The sequence below is a fragment of the Vanellus vanellus genome, assembly GCF_965231255.1.
Source record: "Vanellus vanellus genome assembly, chromosome: 1".
Taxonomy (NCBI): Eukaryota; Metazoa; Chordata; class Aves; order Charadriiformes; family Charadriidae; genus Vanellus; species Vanellus vanellus.
The window spans coordinates 115,931,058-115,958,191 of record NC_138905.1 but is presented as its reverse complement, the minus strand read 5'-3'; the positions used below and the strand labels follow the sequence as shown (position 1 = coordinate 115,958,191).

The 27,134-nt window shown below is 45.1% G+C and overlaps 1 protein-coding gene across 1 annotated transcript in view; it reads left to right on the top strand.

The window, feature by feature from the left end:
• Window positions 1–365: 365 nt before the first annotated feature.
• CYYR1 (cysteine and tyrosine rich 1) overlaps window positions 366–27,134 on the top strand; it is a gene marked incomplete at its 5' end in the record, with an annotated part of 60,501 nt that continues 33,732 nt past the window's right edge. Inside the window, 2 exons of the mRNA XM_082489422.1 lie at window positions 366–453; window positions 2,581–2,683. Coding sequence (XP_082345548.1) covers window positions 366–453; window positions 2,581–2,683 — 191 coding nt within the window. The remainder of the gene's footprint in view (window positions 454–2,580; window positions 2,684–27,134) is intronic.

Here is a 27,134-nt window from a genome sequence, read left to right as displayed (position 1 = left end):
GCCCCCCTCCCGTCGGAGCGAGGCAGCGGGTGGAAGAGGGGCGCGGCCTCTCACACCCCTTCGGGGCTCCCTCCTATCCCCGCGGGCCCGGCGCCGGCCGGGGGAGGGGGGGGGAGGTCGAGGCGGACAAAGGCGGCGGGAGGCGGGGAAGCCTGAGGGGCCGGACCGGGCCGGGCCGCGACGGGGCGGCCCCGCCGCCGCCACCCACGGCGCCGCCGGGACAGCCGGGGGGCGGCCCCGGCCGCGGCAGGGGGCAGCCGGCCCGGCCCGGCCCGGCCCCGACGGCGCCGCCCGCCACCGCCACCCTCCCCACCCCGGCCCGCCTCCGCGACGGGGCGGTCGGCGGCTCCGCGCCCGCCGCCGGCATGGAGGCAGCGGGGTGGCGTGGCCGGGCCGAGGGGCGCCCGGCATGGGGGGTGCTGCTCCCCACTTTCCTCCTCCTCCTCCTGGCAGGTCAGCGGGGCCGGGCGGGTGCGTGGGGCAGCGGGTGCCAGCGGGGCCGGGAGGGCGGCGAGCGCCGGGGGTCGGCGGTGGCCCCCTCGCCGGCAGCCGCTGCGGGTAGAGGGGCCCGGCGGCTTCAGGCAGAGGCAGGGGCTGTGCCTCCTTGCGGGGCATGGAATCGGCAGCCGGAGTTGGAGGAGGCTCTGCGGGGCGTCTCGGCGGAGCTCAATGAGGGCAGCGTGAGCCGGGTGCGAGGTTAAACCCGCGCCCGCCCCGGGGGAGAGGCGCCGAGAGGTGTCCCGGCCCCGCAGCCCCCCGGGGCAGGTCGAGGGCACCCCCGTGTACCGCCGGGCTCGGTGAGCGAGCAGGAGCCGGGGGTGGGTGCTGGGGTGGCTTGTGGTGGAGGGGCACTGGTTGGGTCGGGGGCCAGAGCCGCAGGCGCCAAGGGCTGGTGCCAAAAAATGAGTAAACGGGGCAGAAAGCCCGAAGCTGCCGGCGTGGGGAGTCCTGCGAGGGCGGCAGTGCAGAAAGCCCTGGGGTGGGCATGGCAGTCGTTCCCCCCCTTGCTGCTCCATGGCCACGGGGCCCATGCCTGTCAGCGGCCTCCCCTCTCCTTCTGGAGATTGCCATGTCCCACCTCCGGCTGCCCCAATCCGCTTGTTGGTCTTCAGACTGGTGGGTCACTTGATCCGCCTTTTGGGTGCGCGGGCGTTTCTTTCGTACAGGGGTGATCGCACAGGTTTAGGGCGCAGCTGCGTGAGCGGGTCCCCGCGCTGTGTCCCGCGGCCCTCTCCGGCCCTCACCCCTCACCTGGCGCTTGTGTTCAAGCGGAGACCGAGCCTGAGCAGGTTCAGAGAGCTGACCCGCTAACATCTAATGCGCTAGATTGCGGATTTGGGATGGGTCAGCAGCACGAGGCGTTGGCCACGCAGTCAGCGTGCAGAGGAGCCTCAGCGTGAGGTGGGAACAGAGGAGGGGCAGAGCAGGCAGAGGTGGGACAGGGAGGGGAGCGTGGCCGCAGCTGAGAGGAGGTAGGGTTGCCCGGGTCCCAGCACGACGAAAGTTGTGCCAACGTGGATGAAAGGCAGTAATGGGAACAGGAGAGCAAGAATCCCTTAGCGCGATCTCCTGCCTGGGGAACAGCAGCCACAGTGTGTTGGGAATGCAGAAGCTTTGTTTGTCTTCTTCGCTTTCAGGTCCCCACTTGTGGCAGTGTGCGTTTGCGTCACCAAAGAGGTGACCGAGGGTGATGGTGTGTGGGCAGGGGGTCCGTTTGGGTTCATCCAGGTGACAGCTGAGGACCTGGCAGTGGGGAAGGAGAGACTGGGATGAGATTCGGGAAGAGGACGCTTTTACAGTGCATCGGCAGTACCCAGAGACGTGAGGGCAGTAGCTTTAAAATAGCTTCTCACAGCAACAAAACGTGTTCTTCCACGTTTCTTAATTGTAAAGAGCTCCCTTACTGTTGTTTCACAGTTTGAGTTGTTCCTCAGTCCAGCAGAGCATCGCTGATGGCTCCCGCCCATCGTTTGTGGCCCTGGCTGGGCAAGACAGTCCTTGGCAGTGGGGCAGAGAGGGCACCGCTGGCCCTCATACTGGGCGCCGCCGTGCCACGCTGGCCATGGCCCTGGGGCTGGAGCCGAGCGAGGGGAGCCGCTGCCAGCTGGCGGGGAATGAGGGAGCCCCAGGCAGCTCTAATTTACACCCTGGGCTGGGGCTGGGCAGGGGCTGGGGGAGGTAGTCACTTCCCAGGCAGCTTCCTTCTCTCCTGCAGCTCAGCGAGACAGGCAGCCCAGTCTCAGGGTTCCCTCTGGACTCCTTGCTGGAATGGAAAAAGGTGATCTGTGACGTCTTGACATTTTAAAATGGTCTTTTTTATTTTAAATGATTAAATATAAGAAGTAACTGATATGGCCAGATACAAAATACCCATACACAAAGCACCTAACTCTGAACTTCCTACTGAAATGCAGAACAAGTGGGAATGGGCTGCCATTTGGATTACAGGGTCAGGTCGTGCCTCGAGTGAAGTCCTGTGATTGTATAAAACTGTTAGATTGCATTTTCTTTAAAGCTGTGCTGTACAGCATTTTGTTGTTGCTGCCATTTGACCGCATGAATGTTATTTTTATTCAGCAGAAGATTGTCTGGCTCAGTGTGATAATGACTGCAAAGCTTACTGCTGTGATGGGACTACTCCCTACTGCTGTTCATATTATGCCTACATTGGGAATGTCCTTTCGTAAGTATATTTGCGCTTTAGAAAAAACCTGATGTCATGTGTTCATGGACTTGATGTAAAACTGGGTTGTGGGAAACTGTGTTTTGGCAACAAACAGTGGCAGGGTTTGGGTTTTTTTGGTTTTGCTTTTGTTTGGTTTTTTGCTTGCTGGAAACAAACATTGGTATTCCTCTAAAGTCTCATGTTGCACATATTTTTGAAGCATACCAGAAAGCTAGCTAAAATTGAGGGTTATGTCCTTAGCTTGTGTACAATTATATAATTAATGGATGTAAGTTTTAGAGGTGGTGAGAACTTTGATTCAAGCTCTTCAGATGAAAAGGACAGTGAATAGAAATCTTGTGGGTTTTGTTGAAATGCTTTGTTACAATACCTGAGTCAAACCACTATTCAGATGTATTGGATTTGAGATTTTTTTTCTTTAAGTACTTCTTTTTTTCACTTTCTGTTGGCTTATTTGTTTTTGTCAAATGGTGTTTTGACTTTTGGTGGAATTTATTGAATAGATTCTAGGTGAGGGTAGCCTGACCCTTTAACACTGCAGTATGAATAGCATGTTTCACAGTGCTTAAAAAAAAACCCAGCAGGTGAAATGGGGTAGGCATGAATATTTCCCATCTAAAGAAAAATAGAGGAGTAAACTGTTGATTAAAAACATAGGCTCCAGTGCAGCTGTTAGTCCTGCATCAGTGAGGAAGAAGAGAAGCCTGCGTGCTAGTGGACCTGACTCTAGGCTCTGGGCTTAATTTAAGTGACAACCCGTAAGTATTGCATTCATGTGTGAGGACAAACCTAAACAAAACATAAAATGTTGTTCTTCAAGATAGGGCATCTTACCTTCTGTTTCGTCAACCCCACCAGTAATTTCCCTAACCTTTAGCATGCAGCCTGTGACATATTTTTGGTTTGTATTCTTGACTAAAACCAGAAAAGGAAGAAGAGATACGTCATACGGACTGCTCCGTGCTTGGGGAGGAGTGAGTGGGAAGGTGGTAGTTGCTTTTTCTAAAAAGACTCCTCTGTTGTAGGTTTTGTTTTAGCCATGGTACCTGGGGAACATGCCAGTGTTCCCTTCAGCATATTTTACAGCGCTTTGAAGGAGTAGGCAGAGTGATGGTATTTTAATACAGAATTGATCCACAGTTTTTAAAGCAGATCAGACACTTCCTGAGCTAAAGTAAATAAAATGATGATAGAGCACCAGAATCCTTCATTCCTCTGGAAATAAAAAAGCATGTACTTAAGATTGATTACTGTTGGAGAATGACGAGTGATTTTTTTTTCCCCGCTCACCTAGGGAATGTCTGCTTTGATTTCTTTTCTTTTCTCACTCCAAAATTGCTTTCCCATTCACATGCATGGAAGGAGGTGCAGGTTTTGAATACCTTATTCCAGCTCACATGTGGTTAGGAATGACGGACACAATAGCACAGGATATCACATTATAAGAAGGAGGCTTCCCATAGAGCAACAAAGCAAGTGGATTTCGTGTCCCACTTCCATGTGAACATCACTGGCATTTGCCTAGCCTAATGTCAGAGCTCTGCTTTTGAAAGGATCAACTAGGAGATTCTTTAGAGTGACTGCTGAAATGTTCAAACCATGCCTTCAGCACCAGGTTGACACCTAGTCTTTTGTATGTTTATTTAACAAATGTAAACAGCTATTGAATTAGAGCTGAGTGCGAGTGGCTCTGACATGTTGGAACGGTGTGTGTGTGTTTGGATGGTTCTGAATACCGGAGGGGCTCTTACAAGTCTGTTTGCCACAACATGTCTCGGAGACATTTGATTCTTCTAATTTTTTATGGTTAAGTACTCCAATTCATAGACTGAAAGACCAGTCAGGAGTCATTATACTCCTCTGACCCGACATTTTGCGTGATTGAGCCATCGAATTTTTTTTTTTCCCTCTAAAAGCTGTTTTGGGCGTGTCTTCTTTAAACATGTGTAATCTCATTTTGAAAACTTCAGGCGTTAATGAGTTGACCATCTGTCCTGGTAAACTGTTCTATAGTTCATTTACTAACATTGCTGGGAAATTTTGCTGGGAAACAAAGGTTGAAATTCCTACTGTCAGCTCTTAACTTACCCGTGAGTTTGAAATGTGGCCCTAAATAGTCATCATGACAGCTCTCAACCTTATCGCTGGGCTGGGTGAACTCTGTCAGCCTCACATGTAAGATTTGCTTTGTTTTGCTTTGCCCTGCCCAGGGGTCAATTCTTTGCCCTTCCTTTGAGCTCCCTCTAGTATTTTCACTTCCTTCTTGAAGTGTGGCTAGTGGGGCTGAGCACAGGGTTCTGACAGAAGCCTTGCTAAGATTATTTTTTCCTGTATCTTTCTTTGAGTACCTGTTTTGAAGGAACTATCTGTGATGATAACAGAGGACATAAATGAACTTGGCAATTTGTTACATCTCTAAGTCCTTAAGTCACAGTCTTCAAAGCACGTCTACTGCTTTAAGCCTGCAGACTGTACTTTGCTAGGGTTGCTACCTTGCATTTAGTTGCATTGCAAAAGATGTTACTGAGATTTTGACTAGGCTCCATAAGAATAACCTTCCCTTCTCATTTTTTGGCACTATATTGGTCGGTTTTTTTATGTGCAGGCTTTTCCTGCGGAAATTTCACCCCAAAATGACAAACCGATGAAACTGCATTGGAAGAAGACACGACCCCTGGAATTTGGAAATGGCCACTACCGACCTGTCTGATAATGTCTGCTTATGTCTTTGGGTTAACAGCTGTGTATTGAAATCTTTTAAAGAACTATTTTCAATCCACATAATGCTGTTCTTTAAATATCCTTGTTTTCCCATATTATCATTTTTGATCCTACTGTCAGCACCAAACAATAGACTCGATCTGTATGGGTGCTTTCAGAAGTGCCTTTTTACTGTCTGAAACATCCTTAGGAATCCTCAGCGTTGCATTGGCTCCTGTGCTTCTTTAGAGGTTGCCTGTGCTTCTTCATTTATTTGCCACTAATTTCTCTTCTCTCTCCATTATTTATAAATCTGCATGTCTATATGAAGTTTCTGCACTTTATCTTCTCTGGGATGCTTTTTTTCACAAGCGTAACTCTTGCAGTTTTGGAAAAGCCTTCTGGTGTACAGTAGGTTCTTTTTAAACAATTGTCTCTTTTCTTTCACACCTCTCACTCTTCTCTTTCTAGACCCATATGCCAGCAATTGTGGAAAAAGACTATAAACACCAGGCAATAATGTATGTACTGATTTTAAAACGAAGTCAGTGTTACTAGTTCATGATCATTGATACTTAAGTTGCTTGAAGCTTTTAGGTGATTAATTAACTCTCTTCACTCATTAAAATGAGATTCAACATCGAGATATTCCATGTGGGGTTTGAGAATTTTCTGTTTTAAGAAATCATCATCTTTTGAAGACACCAGGGAATTTTTTTCCTTTAGTCAGATGAGGTTTTCAGCAAACATCCTCCAGGCTGTGTGCATCTGTGATTACCCTGTTTTTCTTTCCACTCATGAAGAACAGATGCAGAGTTATCGGCTCACTTTAGTGTTAGGATTTCAGGGCCTGTAAGACACATTCCAGTGACTCCATCTTTAGTTGGACTACAGGTATAATCTGTAAGTATTCAAAGTCTGTGATTGAGTCGTCTGTAATCCCATGAGCATTTCTAATGTAAGGTAACACATCCTTCCTCCTCCTTGCCCTCCTTCATGATACCCTTCCAGAGCAAGTTGTTACAGCATTAATGTTCCAGCTATATTTCCCTTCCTACTAGTTTTCAATAGCTACAGCCTGTCATTATTTCCTCTGATGCATATGCATTTCCTCCTATTTATTTCCTCAGCATCCAGTGCTTAATGGTTAGCCCTTCTAAAAATGTTTTTCTCTTGGAAAAATTGCAAATTTGTGTTTGGATTTGTGCAGCATAATGGAGCTGTGTCTGTGGGATGAAGGAAAAAGTGCAGGGATGCTTGAGTGCTGAGACTGTTCCTCCTGCCCACCTTTTCGCTCCCCACCAGAAGAAAGCGTGGAGGCACCCTTCCCAGCCTTCAGCATCATCCCAGCCCTTTGAGTCAAGAAACTCAAACTGCCCTCCTCCTCCTCTTCAGCTCATTTCTAAGGTATTGAATCATTCGTGACTGACCTTTTATCAGTTTCCCTGTGCTGCGTCTGCATCTGCAGCTTGCTACCAGGCTAGGGACTGTGAGGACTGCAGCGTGTTTTCTCTGTGACAGATGCTCCAGGTTTGCCCACAACGACAGTATCTCCCTAACTAACCAACCAGCAGCATTTTTCTTGCTGTCACTCAGAGGAATTGGAGACATCTGGTTATTGCCTTCAGCTTCTGCCTCAAACCCCAGAGCTCCTCAGAGGTGGCAGTGGGTATGAAAAGGGTTTCTTCTGCAGAACCTGAATCTGTATGCGTGAGTGTTCCTGACAATGCTCTTTGTATTTGCTTCCGAGAGGCCACAAATTGTCTGGGCCTCATGCATATCCTGGTGGATTTTCTGTGGGGTAATTTCCAGTTTAATTTCCACCACATTGTGCCTTGTCTTTATCATCGACCAGAGGTAACTTTTGAGCCACGGGGAGCTCTCTGGGCAGAGATGTCAGTAGTTGCATGCCATCGGGGGTGCTTCTAGGTGCTGCCTTTGCTCTTTCATATCGCTTCACAGCCAGCAGTGGTGAGTTGATGTGAAATAATCTCAGATTCCAGGTAAATAATGGAGCAAAGAGGACAAATAGTCCAGCTGTTCTTTCAAATGAAAACTGCTGGGCCAGTTGAATATTCAGTGGAAATAAAGGGACTTATGCCCAGATTTGGCCGACAGCATTTAAGAAAAATCACTGATAAAATATTCAGCCCTGGTGATTGGTCCATATTTTGCTGGGTAAGTCTTTAAGGGTAGTAAACTGGAATATTGGCTTAAGCAGAAAAAGAAAGTTAAGATGCAGTGATGCTACATTACATTGCAAAGTGTATGAAGTTTCAGAATCTCTTCAGAATGACTTACTCTAAGGCAACTTTTATTTAGAAAAACAAAAGAAAACAAACCAGATGATTCCAAGGACTTCAAAAGTAACTGGAGGAAAAAGTAAATAAAAACTTTAGATAACTGTGATCTAATTATAGGTAGTAGGTGGTGGTTTGCAAGAGAGTAGGTAGAAATTTCTTACCAGAGATAATGAGGAAGCAGCAGCCTGTTCAGTGACTGCTGAAATATCAGGTGTTATTTACATGAACTTAATGTATGTTGGAGGGGGTGATTTTTTTGGGTGGTTTGTTTTGTTTTGTTTTGTTTTAAGTCTAGAGGTTGCACAATGTGGGCAGGAAGGAAGGAAGGCAGACAGAGAGAATGGGAGGAAAAGAGGCAGAGAATACAGTTAGCATAAAAATCATGTGCGTGCCTCAGCCTGCAAAACTGAAGAAAAAGCCGTGTGTAGTGTATCTAAGTGTGGCATTTGACGTGAAGTACTTTATATCCAGTAGTACTTTTGAGAAAAGCAACTGACCTCAGAGAATGCCATTTTTGTTCGTGAAAGGAAGAATGTCCCTTAAGCTGATTCACTTGATACGAAAATACGGGATGGAGGGTGGGTATGAAGGAGGAGTGCACCAAAGGACAGAATTAACATTTTAAGAGTTAGGAATATAGAGATGTAGCCTCTGGAGTTCATAGTGAATAATAAAAAAAAAATGTCAGGAAGCTTGGCATTCACTGTAGATTCCAAATAATTAAAATTATACACTTTCAGGCATCCCACAGTAAATATGTGAAGCAGCATATGGGTTGGGGTTGGTTCTATGTCTGCACTACAGTTGTATGGTACTCTGCTTAAAATAAAATTGTGTCCCTCTTCATCAATGTATGTTCAAATTTTCCCATGATTGAAGCACTTTGGGACAATATGTAAAACTGCAGTTCACCTGGCAGTTGCCGTTTCATGTTGCTGGCTCTGTAACTTCTGATATAAGGCAGAGGTGCGCCAAAGGCTGGATTCAATAGTTATTTTTTCAATTTGGCTTGAGGTTATGGCTTCTGATCAAGCGAGTCTCCCTGAACGAGCACACGGAGCAGAGCCTGGTCATGCTTGTGCCGAGTGCTGGGGGCTGGCTAATAAACGTCATCGGCAAGGGCAAGACTGATAATTAAGCTAAACCCATTTCCCTTTCATTCTGTCTAAGAGGTGAACAGCAATTCAGCCTATTAATCCTTGGTCTTCAACATCTGGAGTACCTGTGGAAGCATGCGATCTATGCTTCAGCCTGGGAAAACCTCCGCAAGAGAGGTATCCAACTCTCTCTGTGCAGGGGGTTGATTAACCACAGCTTAGAAAAAGACCATGTTTTCATTGTAAGATCTGCTGGAGAGAGAACTGGTATTCAAAATGTGACCTTTGCAAAGTGTTTGAACTTCCAGTTGGTTTTTTTTGCTCCATGCCTATTGTCCCAGTTCATATCCTTCAGTAGAGAATGTGCGATCAGATTTATGACTAGAGCAGTATCTGCTCTTAGCGATGGCTGCAGAGGAAACCCTTGTCAGCACCAGAATTAAAACACAGGGCGCCTCTTCTTTAGCCCTTTGTGTTTTCATTCCTGACCCTGTGTTGTGACAAGCAGCTCAAAATGGGAAAAAACTGTTTTGTTTGCCAAACAGCAGCTCACAAAAGATAGCTCCTGCTTCCAGTTTCCCACCTCTTTTTTGGGGGGGTGTCTGACTAACTATTCTGAAATGTTTAGGACTGATGGGACTGGATTCTTTTGTTTGTTTGATTGGTTTTGGAAGTTTAGAGGGTTTTATTTTAATAGGCAGCTATAAGAACTAGAATACTCTTTTTAGTGAAAACTGGAAGTCTTTGTAAACATGCAAGTTCAATTGTCCGTTCATATGAAAAAAGGCTAGCACAGTTTTGTGCTAAAACTTGAGTTGTTGACATCCCTGTGGATCATCTGTTTTTCATCATTTGGGAGATTGTTAGAATTTGGCCTGAAAGTAGAAACATTAAGGTATAAATCACTGAAATGCTCTCTGTGGCTTACAGAAAACTCTTAAGGGGGAAAAATAAACATTCATAAGGAATTCAGTGAAGTTAGCTTGCTTATACTGTACTGTTTATTTTGAAAAGATTTTTCAGTGAAAAGGAGAGATAATTTTGTATTTATCACTTGCAGTGGTCTGTTTTGGAAGCCTGTAGGATTTTCCCATAAGGTTTGGTCATGTAAAAGATAAATGTTTTCTTAACACTTAGTAAGACTGACGTAAAGACTGAGCCTGGGGATTATGTTGATCACAAGAATACTGTCCTTTCTTCATAACAATTTTACCTTCTGTCTGTTATTTTATACCCACACACACACCTTTCCCTTTTTCAGGTGGGGGAAAGGTCCACCTCTGAATTTTATAGGAATATTTAACTTTGTTCAGTCATCTGTACATGCAAAGCTTGTGAGAGAATTCAGATAGTCTGCTAGCTACCAGTTCAGCAAAGTAGTTAAATGCATTTGTAACTTCAAGGCAGTGAGTAGATGCAATGGATAGAGTCCTCATCATGTTGAAATCAATAAGCTAATTACTTCAGTGGGGATTTCGTGCACTCGGCTCTAATGGGACAAGTTGTAAGCTCAAGTACCTTTTTGAATCCAAGCGTTAAAAAATAAGTTTTTTTTCTTTTTTTTTTTTTTTTAATCACCATGGTACCTTCCATGTTCATTGCTACTTCATGCTCCCTTGCTCCCCATTCAACTGCTGCTTAATAAGGTGTGTCACTCCTTGAGGGTCAGGAGATACACAGGCCAAGTCCCACCTCAGCTGACTCATCCGCTCCCTGCACATCCAATGCATATGTGCATCCCCTACCCCCAACTGGAGAATTCCTGTTTTACTGGCTAATTCTGAGGTTTCACTGAGCTCGCAGGATTCTCAGAGGATTAGTCTGTTGCATTTTGCTCTGTAGTAAGTAATATCACACCAACTCAGAGCAGGGTTATTAATGAAGATACTTCTGGGTCAAAAGCTGAGCACGAGGACGATTCAGTGCTGCGCAGTGTGATTGCAGCCAATCCAAATAAAATTCACTAATTCAATATTTGAACAATATTGTCCTAGAAAGATAAACTCTCATTCTAATCTTAATGCGCCTCTTTAAGGGACAGAAACAAAGTTCGGCGTATATAAGCGAGTTATTAAAAATTAAAGGAAATGAACTATTAATTCAGAGGGCAGCCACAAGTTCCTTTGAGATTTATAGCCTCAACTAGATAGAAATTCCCCAGTTAATGTAATCTTCAGAAATTCAATTAAAGTTTTCTCAATGATTTTTCTCTATTTAAAAAGAAAAAAGTTGTGATGTTTACTTTCAGAGTCCCATCCGCTATGCTAAAAAACTTTCTTTTTTTCCCTGTAAGGAATTATTTTTTTTTAAATCCAAGATTTCTTCTGGGACTTACTCCATACATAAGTGTGTAGTGTGGGATGGAGAGGCACTAATACCACAAACTGGACAGGCATGTTTCATCATCATGTCTCCCTCTGTTGGCTCATCCACACGGATAAGAGATTTTTACTGCTATCATTAAATGGAGTTATTCCTTTTGCTCACAAGGGAGGCTTGGTTTAATGCTGAATGTTCCAGCTTCTCTCTCTTTATTGAGGCCCGTGGTACAGTTTGTCACAAGCACAAGAGGTACTAAGGATCTACAGCTATTGTTGAAACATCTGTTCATCAGCCAAGACGCAGTGAACCTTATTTTTAGGTGCCTTGTGGACTTGCTACACTACTGTTGAAGCGTGAAGGGACTGTGGAACTATCTCTACTCCAGTCCTTTATACAGTTCATGGTCAAGGTGATCTAATGAAGGTATAATTAGGGTACTGCTGCCCTGTAGCTATTTCCAGCTGCTGAGCAGCCCATAGGGCACCAGTGTTAGTACACTAGGAATAACATATAAAATGCAGTCCCAAATGTCTGTGCTTATGCTGTCACAGCAGCTGCGGTTTTGGTCTCTGATGCTCTACTGCTTATTGCTGTTGTGCTTGTGCATTTGACTTTTTCCTTCCAACAGCAAGGTTAGAGAGGGCCTGGATGTAAGCAGTGTCCTGTGCTTCCCTTCCCTCCCCTCACCACTGGTAATCCCTCCTCCTCCTCAGTAAAAGGAACAGAATAGAAATAATAATTTGGGACAGGAGGGAAGCAGTTAGCCTTGGAGAGTGGCGTGTCCCACCGTGGAAGGGGAGTCATCTCTGTCTTGCGCTTCAGAGGACAGGGTCCCCCAGGAGCAGTTTGCAGCCCACTGGGTGAGGTAACATCAACTGGGGAGAACAGGAAGGTTGTCAAGGAGAGGGCAGGGGATTGCAGCTGCTGCCTATTACCTTTTCTACACGATGTGTTGTATGTATATACACATGTATATATGTATGTATGTGTGTATATATACACACAGTTATTATCTTATAATCAATTTTCTTTTGAAATTCTACTTTGCCATTTTCCTACAATGCTAAAACCATCTAGAGTACCATCTGGCGTTATGGTCCCATTCTGGTATCTGTATTGTGGAAGCACTGCATTGGCAGTGCCCATGGGTGGCACTGGGAATTCAGAGCCCGGGAGAACCCCTTGCCAGGAGCTCTCCAGCCCAGCCGGCATTTGCCGCTTTGGCTGGGGTGGCAAATGGGGAGGAGGGAGGAGCACGGCAGAGAGCTTGTTCCCATGTCACAGCACCTCTGCAACAGACCTGTGGAGAAAAAGAAAAGCAGAAATATTCTGGTAGCAGACTGAGGAGAATTCAGATGAGCTGTGGAGAGACCCAGAATTAATTACTTACATATAAGTAGCACTTATAATATGATGGTGTTTAAACGGTACGTGACAGTAGCTCTTAATTCTTTTGTTTGGATCAAATCCTTCAAGTCCCTGAGGTTTTGGACCTCTCCTCATCTGCTGCTTTGGAAATGTAAACCAAGAGGAGAGAAAAAAGGCAGCCAGCATAAATTTAACACTTAACTTTTCATTGTTGGGACTAAAGCAACTCTAATAGTATTTTGGCAACTCTAATAGTATTTTGTACAAGACCTTGTTGAAATACATCTCTTGAAATCTTTGAGATTTTCCTGGAACACTAACAAGAATTTTGTTAGTGCGATATTTTGTATAAAGAATACAGCTTTTCTGTAATCATCTTTGCTTTCCACTTGTGTAGCATATAATCTTCCAAGGGTTTCAAAACACTTAAGATTGTCAGTTGTTTCAGTCTTGTGCTCACGATATCCTGTCAGGGAAGGCAACATTCCTGTCTGGGCATCATTGCCTGTCTGCCATCCACATAGTGTGTACTCCTACTGGTGATGGCTCCTCAGTTCTGAAAGCGGTATAAACTACCACAAATAAAGGTGAATTATTTGGGTTATGGGCAGAATTTTGATTACTTGGAGCCAAAGTTTGATGTCTGAATATAAATACTGAATATGCCATAGATATGCACATTCAGATGAAAACCATGAAAACCTCTTGGGATGGAGAATGGCCTCACGTGTGAGGAGTCCTTGTGTGCCATGTCCAGCACAAAAGCGCCCTCAGATGTGAGTGAGAAGCCCTGGTGTTAATTTAATCTAAGTCATTAGTAACCTTCCCACAAAGCTGTTTTGTCAGAGCATCTCATGTGCAAACGTTGCATTCCTTTAAGTCAACAGTTATTTTTGTCTGCCTTTCTGTTTGCCAACATCTCTGCTCTGGGGCACAGCTTCTCCTGCACTGCAGTGTGCCGACCACTTGCTATGCTGCGTGGTCCTAGTCCCCAAAGACCTCAGTGAGGCTGTGTCTGATGATAGCTAATATATTTACATGGCTGAAAGCTAATATTGTTTGTTCAGTCCATGGCGGTAACCCTGTGTTTGGCTTGGAAATAGCTGGCCTATTTACATAAACTGAAATTATGAAAATGGATGACAGGATCACCAATCTGCTTACCTCGCATTGCTTTCCTCTGGTGGCTCCTTGCAGGGATAATTTGATATTAAATTCCAGCAGAGAGTGAAAGAATAGAGCTTCAAGGGGACAGGGATGGATGAAAAGTTATGGCCTTCATTCTCCATTTTCAACAACAAATTTAAAATTGTCTGAAATAAAGCACAATACGTCTTTGTTCCTGAGCCTTCATGATTGTTGAACAAAACTTAATGTTGAATTAGCATATTTCCAGAAATGTAATAAAATGTCAGCTTGACAATAATGCTTTCAAAATTGCTATATGACAGGGGTGCTGTAAACATAGTGGCATGTCTGCTGTATGTTTCGAATAATATGCTACATTAAGATAATGTGCTGAGATTAGGAGGGGAGCTACAGTATTTAACGTCTGCATGTGGTAAGCTTACATTGTCACTGTCTTCTAACAATTTATTTTGCATTAAAATTCCATATTCTCCTTCAGGAGAGGAAATTTTTCCTGCTTGCCCTTCACCCCCCTCCCCAGCCGTCCTTTCTTCTGAAGTAGCTGTGATCAGCTCATGAAATGGCCTCTACGGCTTGGCTGCCTGCGCTGGCAGGGAGTGGGTTTGGTGACCTCGGAAGGTCCTTTCTCATTAGCCAGAAAAGTAAGAATTTGTTCCGTTTGGGGCCTGGGCTGATCAAACATTCTGAAGCTTTTGGCAAACTGGTAGGTAGAGGGTGTCTCCCGTATCGCTCTGCAGTCACAGGCTGACAGCAGGTACTTCCGAGCTGACCTCCAGGCTGGCATCTGCGCAGCAGACAGTGATCAGTATTGTTTATCCAGCAGGGGCGATCACCTCTGTGTGTCCACTGGCCCGTGCACTGCTGGAGAAACAGCTCTGGTTTACACCACTCCAATTTGGCAAGTTACAAAGCAACTTTAAGTTTTTGAGCCATGCATCCTTGTTTAAAGGAAGGAGGGTCTTTTTTTTACCTCCTATGAGGGAGGTTTTGTTCTGCGTGTCTGTGAGTAATTCCCCAGAAGGTTGCCCCAGTAGGCATCGGAAGAGCCGTGCAATCCCCTCCAAAGCGCTGGGCAGCCATGCCGGAAATCCCACTCAGGGAGGTGGGCAGCGGGAGACTGCAGGGAGGCTCTTGTGATGACCGCTCTGTGCTGAGTGCCCGGTAGATCGTCAGATATTTTTAGGAGTTCAGAAAAATAAAGCCTGTAGTTCTTCTTCATGACATTTGAAATATGTCAGGTACAGGTACAGTCCAGGTACTTTTGAGACAGCATCAGTTAAGTTTCTGTATACTTCTGGTTTATTTTCCTTGCAGAGATTTGTTGTCATCACAGAGCTACTTGCAATCCCAAATAACCCCAGGAACTTGCAATGACTAGGTTAGCCTCTCATTAAAGGTTGACTCATCTCTTCTGTGAAGAAGTTGTGTTACTTGGATATTCTTGTTGCTCAAAACATGGGGAGGTTGCTCCTCAGGGGGGAGGCTTGCTGGCTCATCCAGAAAATCACCAGGACTCCTTCTGAGGAGCTTCCAGCTGCCCAGGCTGCATGGGGGAGAGCAGAGTTGCGTCAAAGATGGAAAACTGGTGCTTGGTACTTTCTTGCTGTGCCTTGTTGTATACCGGGATTTAAAGGAGAATTGCTCACAGCCTTTGCACTCCATAATTGTTGGAAAAGGACATGTTGCGCCTCAGTAGCTCTGAGCTCTTCCTCTGAGCATACGCTCTCGGCAGGCACCTGACCCTGCTGCCAGTCACTGGTGGGTACCTGCATTTCATCCTCCCTGTCCTGCCCATGGTGCCGTGCTCCGGGAAGGGCACAGTTTTGGGTGCGTTGGTCCAGTCTGGTGCTCAGCCTTCACCTGGTGAGTAGGAGGTGGCCGGAGGATGCCCCGCAGGAGAGGCTGGGACCTCGATGGGGAGGACAGGTAGGTCTTGGGTTGGTGAGGACATGCTCTCACTGCACGGGTACCCTCTTGCACCTTCCCAGTAGGCTCCCAAGGCCACCCCATCGGGGATACAGCCCTTGTGTTGATGGAAAACGTAGTACCTCTTTTAGCTAATATAAAAGCAATTACCGCTCTGTGAGATCGGTAACTGGAAAGCAAGTTACCAGTTAACAGCTGTTGTTTAAATATGAAGGAGCTACCCCTCAAGTGAGGGTTTTCATTTCGGCTTTGTTATGTGTCAATAATTTAATGTATGTTGCGGTGGCTGATAGGGCTTTGTAATAAGCTGCTGTTGTTTTTCCAGGCTGAATACTTGCTGTGCTCACAAAAAACACCGGATGTGTGGATATGTGAAACAAGTCAGCTGATTTATTACTGTTATCTGTCACTTGCGTTGAATGGTTTTAATAGCTGCCAGAACTAACAGCTCCTTCATAACCACCAGTAGCACAGCTATAGCTGTTGCTATATTTTTATCACTCCATTTTTTTTTTTCAACTTGTGTCATGATAGACAAACTGTCAATTAACCGGGCAAAGTCCTCAAGTCACTTGATGTATACTGATGTGCCCTGGCTGAAAATGTGGTCCAGCATGAGAAGAGCTATGAGATTTTGCTCCAAAACTGGCAAACAAAATCTTTTGGGCTGTCTCTGGCTTGTCCAGAAGAGAATTGCTGCAGCTCCACCACCATAAGGATTCCCCTGAGTTCCTCTGGCCATGCTCAGGGATGAGAAGTACATTTTTCCTTGTTATTGTCAACAAAATCCTCATACTGGCTTCGTAAGAGTAACACAAACCTTTCTGTCTGGGTGCCTGTGCTATAAAATGGGGATTGGAGGTTTCTACCCCTGTGAATGCAAATCTTCAGCTTTGGGTTTTGTGCTCTGACCTACTTAAGAAGTTGCTTGAGGCTGAACTTGAAACTGGCCCCTTGGTTTGTAGCCAAGTGTTTCCAGTCATGTTTTATTCTTGTTGGTTTTAGCTGCTTCTTCCTCAGAAAATAGCCAGCTGATTTTACTTTTTGTCTCTGTCCCACCTGGCTGGCCTGCCGCTGGACTTGGAAAGCCCTCATGATGACTGCAGCAACACAAAAGCCTTGGCCACGAGCATGTTACTTGGAAGAGCTCCTCTCATGAGGCCTTTGCTCTTCTACCGTAGTAGCTCCAAACAGGCCCAGGAGCCAAAATAAATACAGTTTGGCCTAGAAAGTGCAGCCCGTCCACCACAGGGCTGTAACGGCTCGGAGGAAAAAGCTTTCCTTTCTCTTCTTCACATAGGCTCAGCGCCATGGCTGGTCTTCCCCAAGGGGGCCAATGCTGTGCCTCTCGTGCTGTCAGGATGTGTGGAGGCCACGGATCAGCTGTCCCGAGGCAGGTTGGGCTGCAGCATCCATGTAGGAGCTGTCATTGCCTCTGCCTGGGGAGCTGGGCTGCAGGCAGGCCACCTCTTCAGAGGAGATTGTGTATCACAGCGGTGTTAGTCCTCAGCCCTAAATGTCTGCTGCTGGTTCTCCCGGGCTGGGAGCCCCATCCTCCCAGAAGGTGAGTGTCCCAGAGCTGCCCTTCCCCATGAGTAGGATCCCAGCCCTTTTCTCCGTGCCATGTGCCAGGGAAGTGCTCTCAAGGGACAGATCGGTGACCTTCCACGGGACTCCGCTGTTGTGTAACTACTCCTTCATTAAGAAGTTAAAAGGATTAAGAACTGGCTGACATGTCAGAAAGTGAGGGCCACAAAGAATTATAATGTAGTGAGGGCTGTTTGCAGTGAGGTTCTTTGGGGATTAGTACTAGCACTGAAAATTTTCCAATTCCAGTCAGGACCTAGGATGTAAATGCAAAATCCCTGGTCCTAAATGTGTGTGTGTGAGAGAGATACATTTTAAATGAACGCACTTTGGAAGTTCTCAGATGACAGATTTAAGGGGGTTTCTGTGACCTTAATTTGTTCCTCTTTTGTATACTTTGTGGTGCAGCCTTCACCATGGCTATCATGAAGCAGCGGGATTGTAACATTTGTGTATGTCTTTGAAGGCGGTGTTTTCAACGTATAAGGCCTGTATATCTCTATACAGATTTAAATGTGGCCCCTTAATGCATATTACATGCAGTAGCGCAAAAGATCTGCTCTCTGACTTTGCTACAGGAGGTTTCAGACCTGTAAGTGGCTTGGGCCTTTGATGGCCGAGATTCTTTACCAGCTCATATGAAATATGTTGCTGGCCTTATTCCAGCTGTTACTGATTCATCAGAGCTGATGCCAGGCAAAATTTTAGCTGGATAGCTCAAACGAGAAGCACGAGGACCAGAGAACTGAGTGTGCCCTCTCCTTGGAGAGGCAGTACCTCCTGGCCAGGACAAACAACAACGAGCAAAGCAGTGCAGGGATGCTTTTTTCTTGTTTTCTGTGGCATAACTTATCTGAACACAAACAAAATGTGTTCTGCTGTGATGTTAGCATGTTAAGAAAAGGCAATAAAAATTTCAGCGTTCTAATTAAGCGTCATTTTTATTGTGGTGGTTCAGGAATTCAGCGACAACACAATGAGAAATGATCTATGCAACCTAATTAAAAACATCACGAAGTGCTTTCCAGCCCTTATGTTCAAAAGCGTTTAGAGATCCCAGATCCCATTTTCATGTACCCAGCAAGAGGCTTACTTCCAGATGAAAATCTCTGGGAGGCCTCAAAAGACACAGACTTTCTGCAGGTGGTCTCCTGTGGAGTCACCCTTGGCTTTTGGGACACTTGCTTTCCATGACCAAAACTTTACCCCCTATATTGGAAAACTGCCTGTCTTTGTGCACGCTGACTTCAGTGCACTTACTTCCTGACTTTTTAGTCTTGGCACCATGACTCTTTCCTGTTCCTTTTTTTTTAAAAAAAGAAAACACACATTCACACCTCAAAAAGCCCTTACATTTTCTGCTTGCTCAGTTGCTCTGATTCTTGATCCTTCCGTAGTTTCCACTAACATCTTTACATTACTTCTGCTAAACCATGAAATATAATAAACTCTTAATCAGATGTGACTGCATTCCTGTTTTTGAAAGCTGTCCAAGATGGTGAATTAAATGGGGGAGGGAGGGTGGGTTTGTATTGCGCTGTGAACTCTGATAGTTGAATATAGGTTGAAAACTCCTTTGAATTAGAGCCATCAGATATAATACAAAATATTCAGTTTCAGGGTATTGTCTCAAATAAAGGTCAAGAAGAGAGTGAAAATAAGCTCTATCTTGCTTGAAATAGATTTCAGTAACAATATATTCATTCTCTTAAACTACTGAGCATATTTTTCATAGCAGTATTTAATCTATGAAACAGGAATTTTTTAGTTGTATTTTTAGCAAGATATTTCAAGACTGTCTTTTAAAAAAACTAAGATCTGCCTTTATATGTATGTCTTGGGTTTCATTTCTAAAGTCTGAAAACAGATTTCCAATGGTCATGGAAATGCCAACTTGATTTATCTTGAAGTCAACAGGAATCTTGTTGAGGGTGTAGAACTGGACTGGTAATAAATACCTCTGGTCCACATGCACAGCAATGGTTGATGCGTGGTTCATGTGTGCCATTTTAATCCCTGAAATAAAATAGATGGAAATGATGGTTGGAGCCTGATCATCATAGCAATGCATTATCAGTGTAGAATCTGTGGCATTCTTCCATCTCTTTGTGAACCAGGATGTCATAATGACCAACTATGTGCAGTAAATGGCCTCTAGAAATTTGTCCAGAAACTGTCTGCTGAAGGGGACTAATTTCCCAGTGGTTTACTGCATGGATTTAGGAACTTCAAGAAGACATTGCCTTGATGTAAAGCCTCTCACACCCAAAGTCAGGGTGAATTTACTGTTTTGCTTCTTTTTAACTTCTCAAAGTGTCTGATTATTCCCTGGCAAATCAGTTGTTGCCTGCATCTTGCCATTTAATAGCTCTGCCAGGTGATCAGTTTGGTTTACTTTATGTAATTGTATTAATTCGTGGTAAGCTGTCTGTCTGGAGGAGCTCACATAGGTGGTAGCAGGGGTCAGCAGGCAGGTGTGAGAAATGAGGGATCATGGTGGAGCATATTTTCCCCCTCCAAGGGTGCATCATGTTCGAGGAGAGGCAGGAATGGTGTAGCAGCTGTTGTCATCCTCCAAATATAAGCACCAGTTCCCAGGGACGTTTCTTCTGTCTTGCAGAATGACCTGCAGAGTGTGGGAGCTGAAAGGGGTTGTAGGAGGAACATCATCCACCTAGTAAACCCTCTCCTTCTGGAAGCCCGGCGCGTTTCCAGGGTATGAGAAACTGGCCAAAGCCATTTCATGAATCAGCTCCTCCTTCTGCCAGGTTGCTGGCACTCAGGCTGCATGAGCAGCATGTGGAAAGGCAGCTCGGTCCTCTGCATGCCTGGCTCACCCATGCACATGAGGAGGTGACCATCCATCCCCAAGTTCTCCCACCCCACCTCACCAGGGCAGCGAGGAGGAAGAGGAGGGGAAGGCAGCCTTTTACTCTAGTGGGGTCAGTAAGGCAGGAGGGGATGTGCTTTCAGAGAGCTCCTGGGTGGGTTCTCACAAGGAACGAGGCGTAAGAAAGAAGCCTCTGCTGCAAAATACATAGTGATGTCTGAACCTAAGTGACCTTTCCAACACCGGTACAAGTTTCTGAAAGCCTTCATGTTTAGTGGGAACCAGAGTAGTTTTATGCTAAGGCATGTTGTAACATTTCTTGAGTCGTTTTACAACGTTTTACAAGCAATTGTTCTAAGAGTGTATGGATTTGCTGTAATCCACGTAGACTGTTTCTTTTTTGTTGTTTTGTTGTTTTGTTTTGTTTGTAATGAACCTCTTTTAAAATCTGCTTGGTTTGTAACCTGGGTCCCAGTTCAGCTCTCAGGGATTCAGCAGAACTTTTCACGCTGTATTTCATGGGCTGTGGTGGAGGAGGTTGGAGGACTGTCACCTTCCTAGTGGTAATACTATCCTCTCCTCCACCTGAGCAGAAATAGCATTTGCTTTTCAGTCCTACTGCTGACTCGACCAGTCAGCATCATGACTGGCATCAGTTATGGTGGCTTAATAGCCAGTTATGGTTATTGGGAGCTGGATCCCTTTCAGTTCAAAAAGTGGACTGAAGCTATCAAATCATTTTGCTGCTGACCTTACAGCAGTATTTCTGAACTGATCACATGTATAGAAATTTTATTACAGCTCCCCTGGATGTCTTAAGCTCTCAAGCAATGCATTTAAAAATCAGTGTAATCTCCATTTAGAACCTGAAGCAAAGTCATGTACTAAACACAGGACTGCAAAGTTTGACTCCAAGAGAGGTGCTTTGGTGTAAAGCTGATATATTTTGAATGTATTCCCTCAATGCCAAGAAGCCAGACAGTGAATACTGCAATGTATAGTCCACGTCTGGCAGTTTCCAGTGAATTAGTTATATTGCCACGAAGAAGGTGGTGTGTAACAGAGACAACACCTGCAAAAAATAGCTAATGTGCTGTCGGCTTTAGGGCTTTGTTTAAAAGGCAGCGTGATAATGGAAGCACATAATGTTGCTCAGACATTAGTATCTACTGCCCTGGTCTGCAGGTCATGCTGTAACTGCTCTCTAAATTTAAATAGGTACTTACTGTGTGCATCTGCACCAGATGGCATAGTTTTAGCACAGCCTGTGCTGCACGGAGTGAAATGGAGACTTTTTTGTAGGTGTTGGTAAGGATATGTCCCACAAGATAGAAATATATTAAGTAGAGGGTTTTGTTCCCACATGGTGCCTCTCACTGCAGTAGCTGCCAGTGAAGCAGATGATGCTTTGTAGGAAGGAATGACCAAAGGGGAGTGATGACCCCAGGTGGGAAAATAGTTATCAGCTGGAGCAAATGGTTGATTTCCTGGAAGATTCCTTGTACTGAGATACGTGGTTAAAGCCAGACCAGCTACCCTTAATAAAGTAAAAGCGTAATCTTTTTAGCACCTCACTTTAGTACTCTCCTATTATCACTTTAGTAAGGGGATGCAAATGTCTTGTTTCAGAGGATTTGCATCTGCTAACTTAGCTGTGGTGCATCTGTCCTGGTGGTTAAACAGTGCAATTGCCAAACCAGGAATTTAAAATTCCACAGATAATCCAAGTTATAAGTAATTTTTAGTGTTCTGTCACTGGACTTAAGCTTTTTTTTGTGATCTGTTTAAACTAGAACACTTAGGAGTTGCCCATTCCCTCTGAAAGCTATGGTCCCCTGAGCTGGCAGAGGCTGCATGGCACACTTGGCCACTCAGCTCCACACACGTCTCTTGGCTCCCTGGGCTGGATTCACAGTGGTCCTGGCATTTATAAAGACCTCTGCACAAGCAGTACCTCTGTAGAAGTCTATTTATAGGGCAGGCTTGAAGGAAATATAAATTAAGGTATACACCGGCAGGTGACAGAGATAGGATGTGTTTTAGGGCTGACTGGAAGGCAGATCAGTTAACCTTTGTTTTGCCAAATAGGAAATAGGAAAAAAAAATGTATGAAATCACTCCATGTCCCATGAAAACTAAAAGTAATTAGTTATTCTGTAATCAAATTACTTCAGAAATGCTAGGTAGTAACAACTGCTGTATTCCTGCTTGCAAGGTGCTACGCATCTGGAATTATTTTCCTGATGTTTCAAAGGAAGTAAAATTGGGTTTGTTCTCCTGAGAGTCAATTAGCTCTCTGCTGGTAAATATTTCTAAATCTGTAGGTAAAAAAAGAGTAAAGCTTCATCAGTGCTACAGAGAACAGGTCAATTGTGTAACTGCTGCTGCAGAATTCATTAGCAGAGTAACACATCAAAGCAGAAGGTTAATTTGCAGAGATTTGTGCTCTTCAGCCCCAAGTCCTCCAAGCTGTAAGAGACTGTTGCACTTGCTGAGGACCCCAGTGGCCACAGAGGACCAATTTACATGCAGCTTTTTTGAAGTCCCACCTTCTGGTTTCCAACTAAAACGGAAGTTGGATTTTACAGGTGTAATCTGGTAGAGCGAGGGAATCTTACCTGTTAGTGGCTTTTTCCACCAACTGCTTTGTAATATGGGAATACTGATTTCATAGAATCATAGAATGGTTTAGGTTGGAAAGGACCTTGAAGATCATCGAGTTCCAACCAACCCTGCCATAGGCAGGGACACCTCTCACTAGACCAGGTTGCCCAAGGCCACGTCCAGCCTGGCCTTGAACACCTCCAAGGATGAGGCCTCAACAACCTCTCTGAGCAACCTGTTCCAGTGCCTTACCAGCCTCAAAGTGAAAAACTTCTTCCTAATGTTCAATCTGAACCTGCGCTCTTCCAGTTTAAAGCCATTCCCCCTCGTTTTATTGCTACATGCCCTAGTAAAACGTCCTTTGCCAGCTGTCCTGTAGGCCCCCTTTAAGTACTGGAAGGTCACAATAAGATCTCCCTGGAGCCTTCTCTTCTGCAGGCTGAACAGCCCCAACTCTTTCAGCCTCTCCTCATAGGAGAGGTGCTCCAGCCCTCGGATCATCCTTGTGGCTCTCCTCTGGACACGCTCCAGCAGGTCCATGTCCTTCTTATGTTGGGGACTCCAGAGCTGGATGCAGTACTGCAGGTGGGGTCTCATGAGAGTGCAGTAGAGGGGCAGAATCACCTCCTTTGACCTGCTGGCCACACTTTTTCTGATGCAGCCTGGGATACGGTTGTCCTTCTGGGCTGCAATTGCACACTGCTGGCTCATGTTGAACTTCTCGTCAATCAGCACCCCCAGGTCCTTCTCCTTGGGGCTGCTCTCCAGCCATTCCCCGCCGAGCCTGTATTTGTGCTTGGGATTGCCCCGACCCAGATGTAAGACCTTGCACTTGGCCTTGTTGAACTTCATGAGGTTGGCTTGGGCCCACCTCTCCAGCCTGTCCAGGTCTCACTGGATGGCATCCCTCCTCTTCAGCGTGTCTACCTCGCCAAACAGCTTGGTATCATCGGCAAACTTGCTGAGGGTGCACTCGACCCCACTGTCCATGTCGCTGACAAAGACGTTGAACAGTACAGGCCCCAGTACCGACCCCTGAGGAACGCCACTCATCACTGCCCTCCACTTGGACATCGAGCCGTTGACCACAACTCTTTGAGTGTGACCGTCCAGCCAGTTCTTTATCCACCGAATGGTCCATTTGTCGAATCCATGTCTCTTCAATTTAGAGACCAGGATATCGTGTGGGACAGTGTCAAAAACGCTTTGCACAAATCCAAGTAGATGACATCAGTTGGTCTTCCCTTGTCCACTGCTGCTGGAACCCCTTTGTAGAAGGCCACCAAATTTGTCAGGCATGACTTGCCCTTGGTGAAGCCATGCTGGCTGTCACCAATCACCTCCTTGTTTTCTATGTGCCTCAGCAGAGTTTCGAGGAGGATCTGCTCCACGATCTTGCCAGGCACAGAAGTGAGACTGACTGGCCTGTAGTTCCCTGGGTCTTCCTTGTTTCCCTATTTGAAAATAGAGGTTATGTTTCCCCTTTTCCAGTTGGCAGAAACCTCACCAGACCGCCACGACTTCTCAAATATGACGGATAGTGGCTTAGCAACTTCATCTGCTAGCTCCCTCAGGACCCGTGGATGTATCTCATCAGGACCCATGGACTTGTGCACCTTCAGATTCCTCAGGTGGTCTCGTACTTGATCTTCACCTACAGTGGGCAGTTCTCCATTTTCCCAGTCCTCGTCTTTGCATTCTGCGTCAAGGGTCACTATAGACTGTGACCACTGTTTTAATTTCAGATTGCAAACTGCTGCCAGGGGAGAGATAATTACAATACAAATGCTGTTATTTTTTCTTTTCTACAAAAAAATATACAGGTGTAGTGTTAAGAGCTAATGCAAAGAAAAACAAAATTAGCCCTAAGATGTAAAAACACCTGCTTGGTCTAGGTTCAATTTTTAATGAGAAGTCATTTATAAGGTGAAATCTCAGCTCCTTTTGTATGGATGATTGGGGACTGGACTATTAACACCCAGGATGTCAAACAAGTTGCAGATTCTCACAAGTTGCGCTTATAGATTTAAAAAAAAATTCATTACACTTTTTAAAGAAGGAGCTTGCCCCTGTTCTCCAGTTTATAAATATTTCATGCTGAAATAATGCATGAGGTAGCAGAGCTCACACCATGCTGCAGGGCTGGAATCGCTCTTCTAGGATTCTGATTGAAGTGGCTCACTGGGGAACCGTGCGTACACTGCAGCCGGTGTACCCAAATCTGCTACCGCAGGGTTTGCACCTCAGCAGAGGCGCATGAGGGAAACCATTTGGCTAGCAGGGACTAAGCATGGGCTGTGTTGCTTGCTCTCTAGGTTGGTGGAGAGATTGAGCTTTAACAAAACAAGAAATAAAAGTAATGTCGTGTCTGATGTTATTCTGTAGTGGAATTGCAAATGCACCCTTTTCACCAGGTAGTGCATAAGTTAAATCAGTGCATGACTCATTAAGGAAAAAGCTGCCTTTTTTTTCCCCCTTCTTTTTTCTTTTTTTTTTTTTTTTCTTTTTCTGGCCCAGAGGTTCAGATTTTGGGCTGCTGGTGGTTAAGCAGGGTAATTAAAAAGTTAGTCTCAGGAGACAGTTATGGGAAAGAAGGAGAAAACCTCTTTTCCTTTTTGTGGCTTTGGGGTGGAAAGGTAGATTCCCTGAGCATCAAGTTGGGAGTGCTTCATGGAAATGGGGTTTGGCTGCAGCAGCGTGTGGCGGTGGAAACGACGGGCGGGTGAGCTACCCTCAGCCCAAGCATGGAGGTGGTGGCCAGCCCGACATCAGAGCTGCCCCCAGACCCCCTGGAAGCGGTGGCTGCCAGCCTCTAAGCAGGACGTGGGGCGAGGAGACATGAAGTTCTGGGGATGCCGTGAGAGGAATGCCTGAATGCCCATTATAGCTCATCATTTATCATGGAAATTAGGTGTACAGGGCAGACTATATAGTGTAATTTAGTACTATTTGTATTCCCCAAGTCAGCTCATTTTATCTACATAAAACACTTTAATTTCCTGTGCTCCGTCTCTCCTAATACTTGATTTTGTCATGAGCCCCACAGAACGTGGGGATTCCTGATGGTCATCTGTTCCTAGTTATCTGAGAGAGAAGGTGTAAAAGAACTGGAGCGAAATAAACACTGTCAATTAAAATATTATATGCTTCCTTTTCTGAATCACTCGTAATTTGCATGATCTGGTGAGAACTACTGGGAAAAAGCCCTTGGAGAAATATTACAAAATGCCCAGATGATTTGCATATTTAAACAATTTATTCAGCAATCTGTTAAATCTTAAATGGTCTGTTGAAACAGAAAGTATAAATCACCCAGTATTTTAGTACAAATGAGGTTTCTTCGTTGAAAGATAAAACTTAATTGTACATTGTGCTGCTCTGTTAACAGGATTTTTTTATCCTGTTAAACTTTTATAAGGTCAGTAATTAATTGTTTTACCAAGCCAGTGGTTTGTTGGGGATTATCTGTATCATCCCTGTTTCTGACGCGTGGGAGAGAAACACATGTTCCAGCCATACTATAGGTTTTGTGATTCATCAGAATGATCTCCTCTAATACTGGGATTTCCTCCCTTTTCATTCATTTTGTGAAAGTATCAAGGAGAGAATTCAGGTTGCAGTGCTGAATTAGGACTAGTGAAAGTCACAGGTAAATTCTGAGCTCTGGCACTGACGTCCTGGGCAGCCTTGGGCAAGCTGTCATCAGCTGGGCCTATAAACATATTGAAGGAATCAAGCGTTCCCAAATGTGTGAATGTGTGTGTAGCCTTTTTTATTTTCTTTTTTTTTTTCCTGGCTAAGTAGGTTCATAGTCTTGGTTGAAACCCCGTGGTACTGTTAGTCATAATAAAGAATATTCCCCATTTACTGCACGCACTTTGACAGAATTTAAGAGTGAAATTAAATCAGAATTACCTCCACATTTTATACTGCCCGCAATCCCAAAGCTGCTAGGAACCAGATACAGTTTTACAGCTCCTTTTGGAAGTAGCAGAAAATCATTTCTTTCCCCACTCTGTGTTTGCAGTGAGGCACCATGAGATGACGTGAGTTGCCTAAACATTTTAAATGAGCAAGGGATGGAATTACATCACCACTCAAACCCCGTTTCTCCTGATATCTGGTCCCTTGCTCTACTAACTGCATCTCTACACAGACCTTTTCCAGATGCAGATTGGCAGGGCCTGGCATAGCTAATGGACTCAGTCCCTGGTCTTACCCTGCAGACACTTGGCCCTAAAGGTGGAATTCGGTTTCTTTAAAAGTAATTTTCATTGTTTGAAAAGAAACAGGCCGTTCTAGCTCCTGACGTGGGAGACTTAGAAACTGGTTGGCAAATTTGAATGCAGAAAACAGACTCTGGTTAAAATCCAAGTGCATATGCGATACCAGTTGTTTTTAACGTTACTGTAATCAGCTCATTCCTTGTGGATCATTAAGTACTTGGAATTCTTTTGTCTTGCATTAGCTGTTTCAAACATCAGGAACAGGGTGGTTGTTGTTTTTCTCTAAAATGTAAACTCATAATTAGATTAACAAGTAAAAATACTGACAGACTGGCA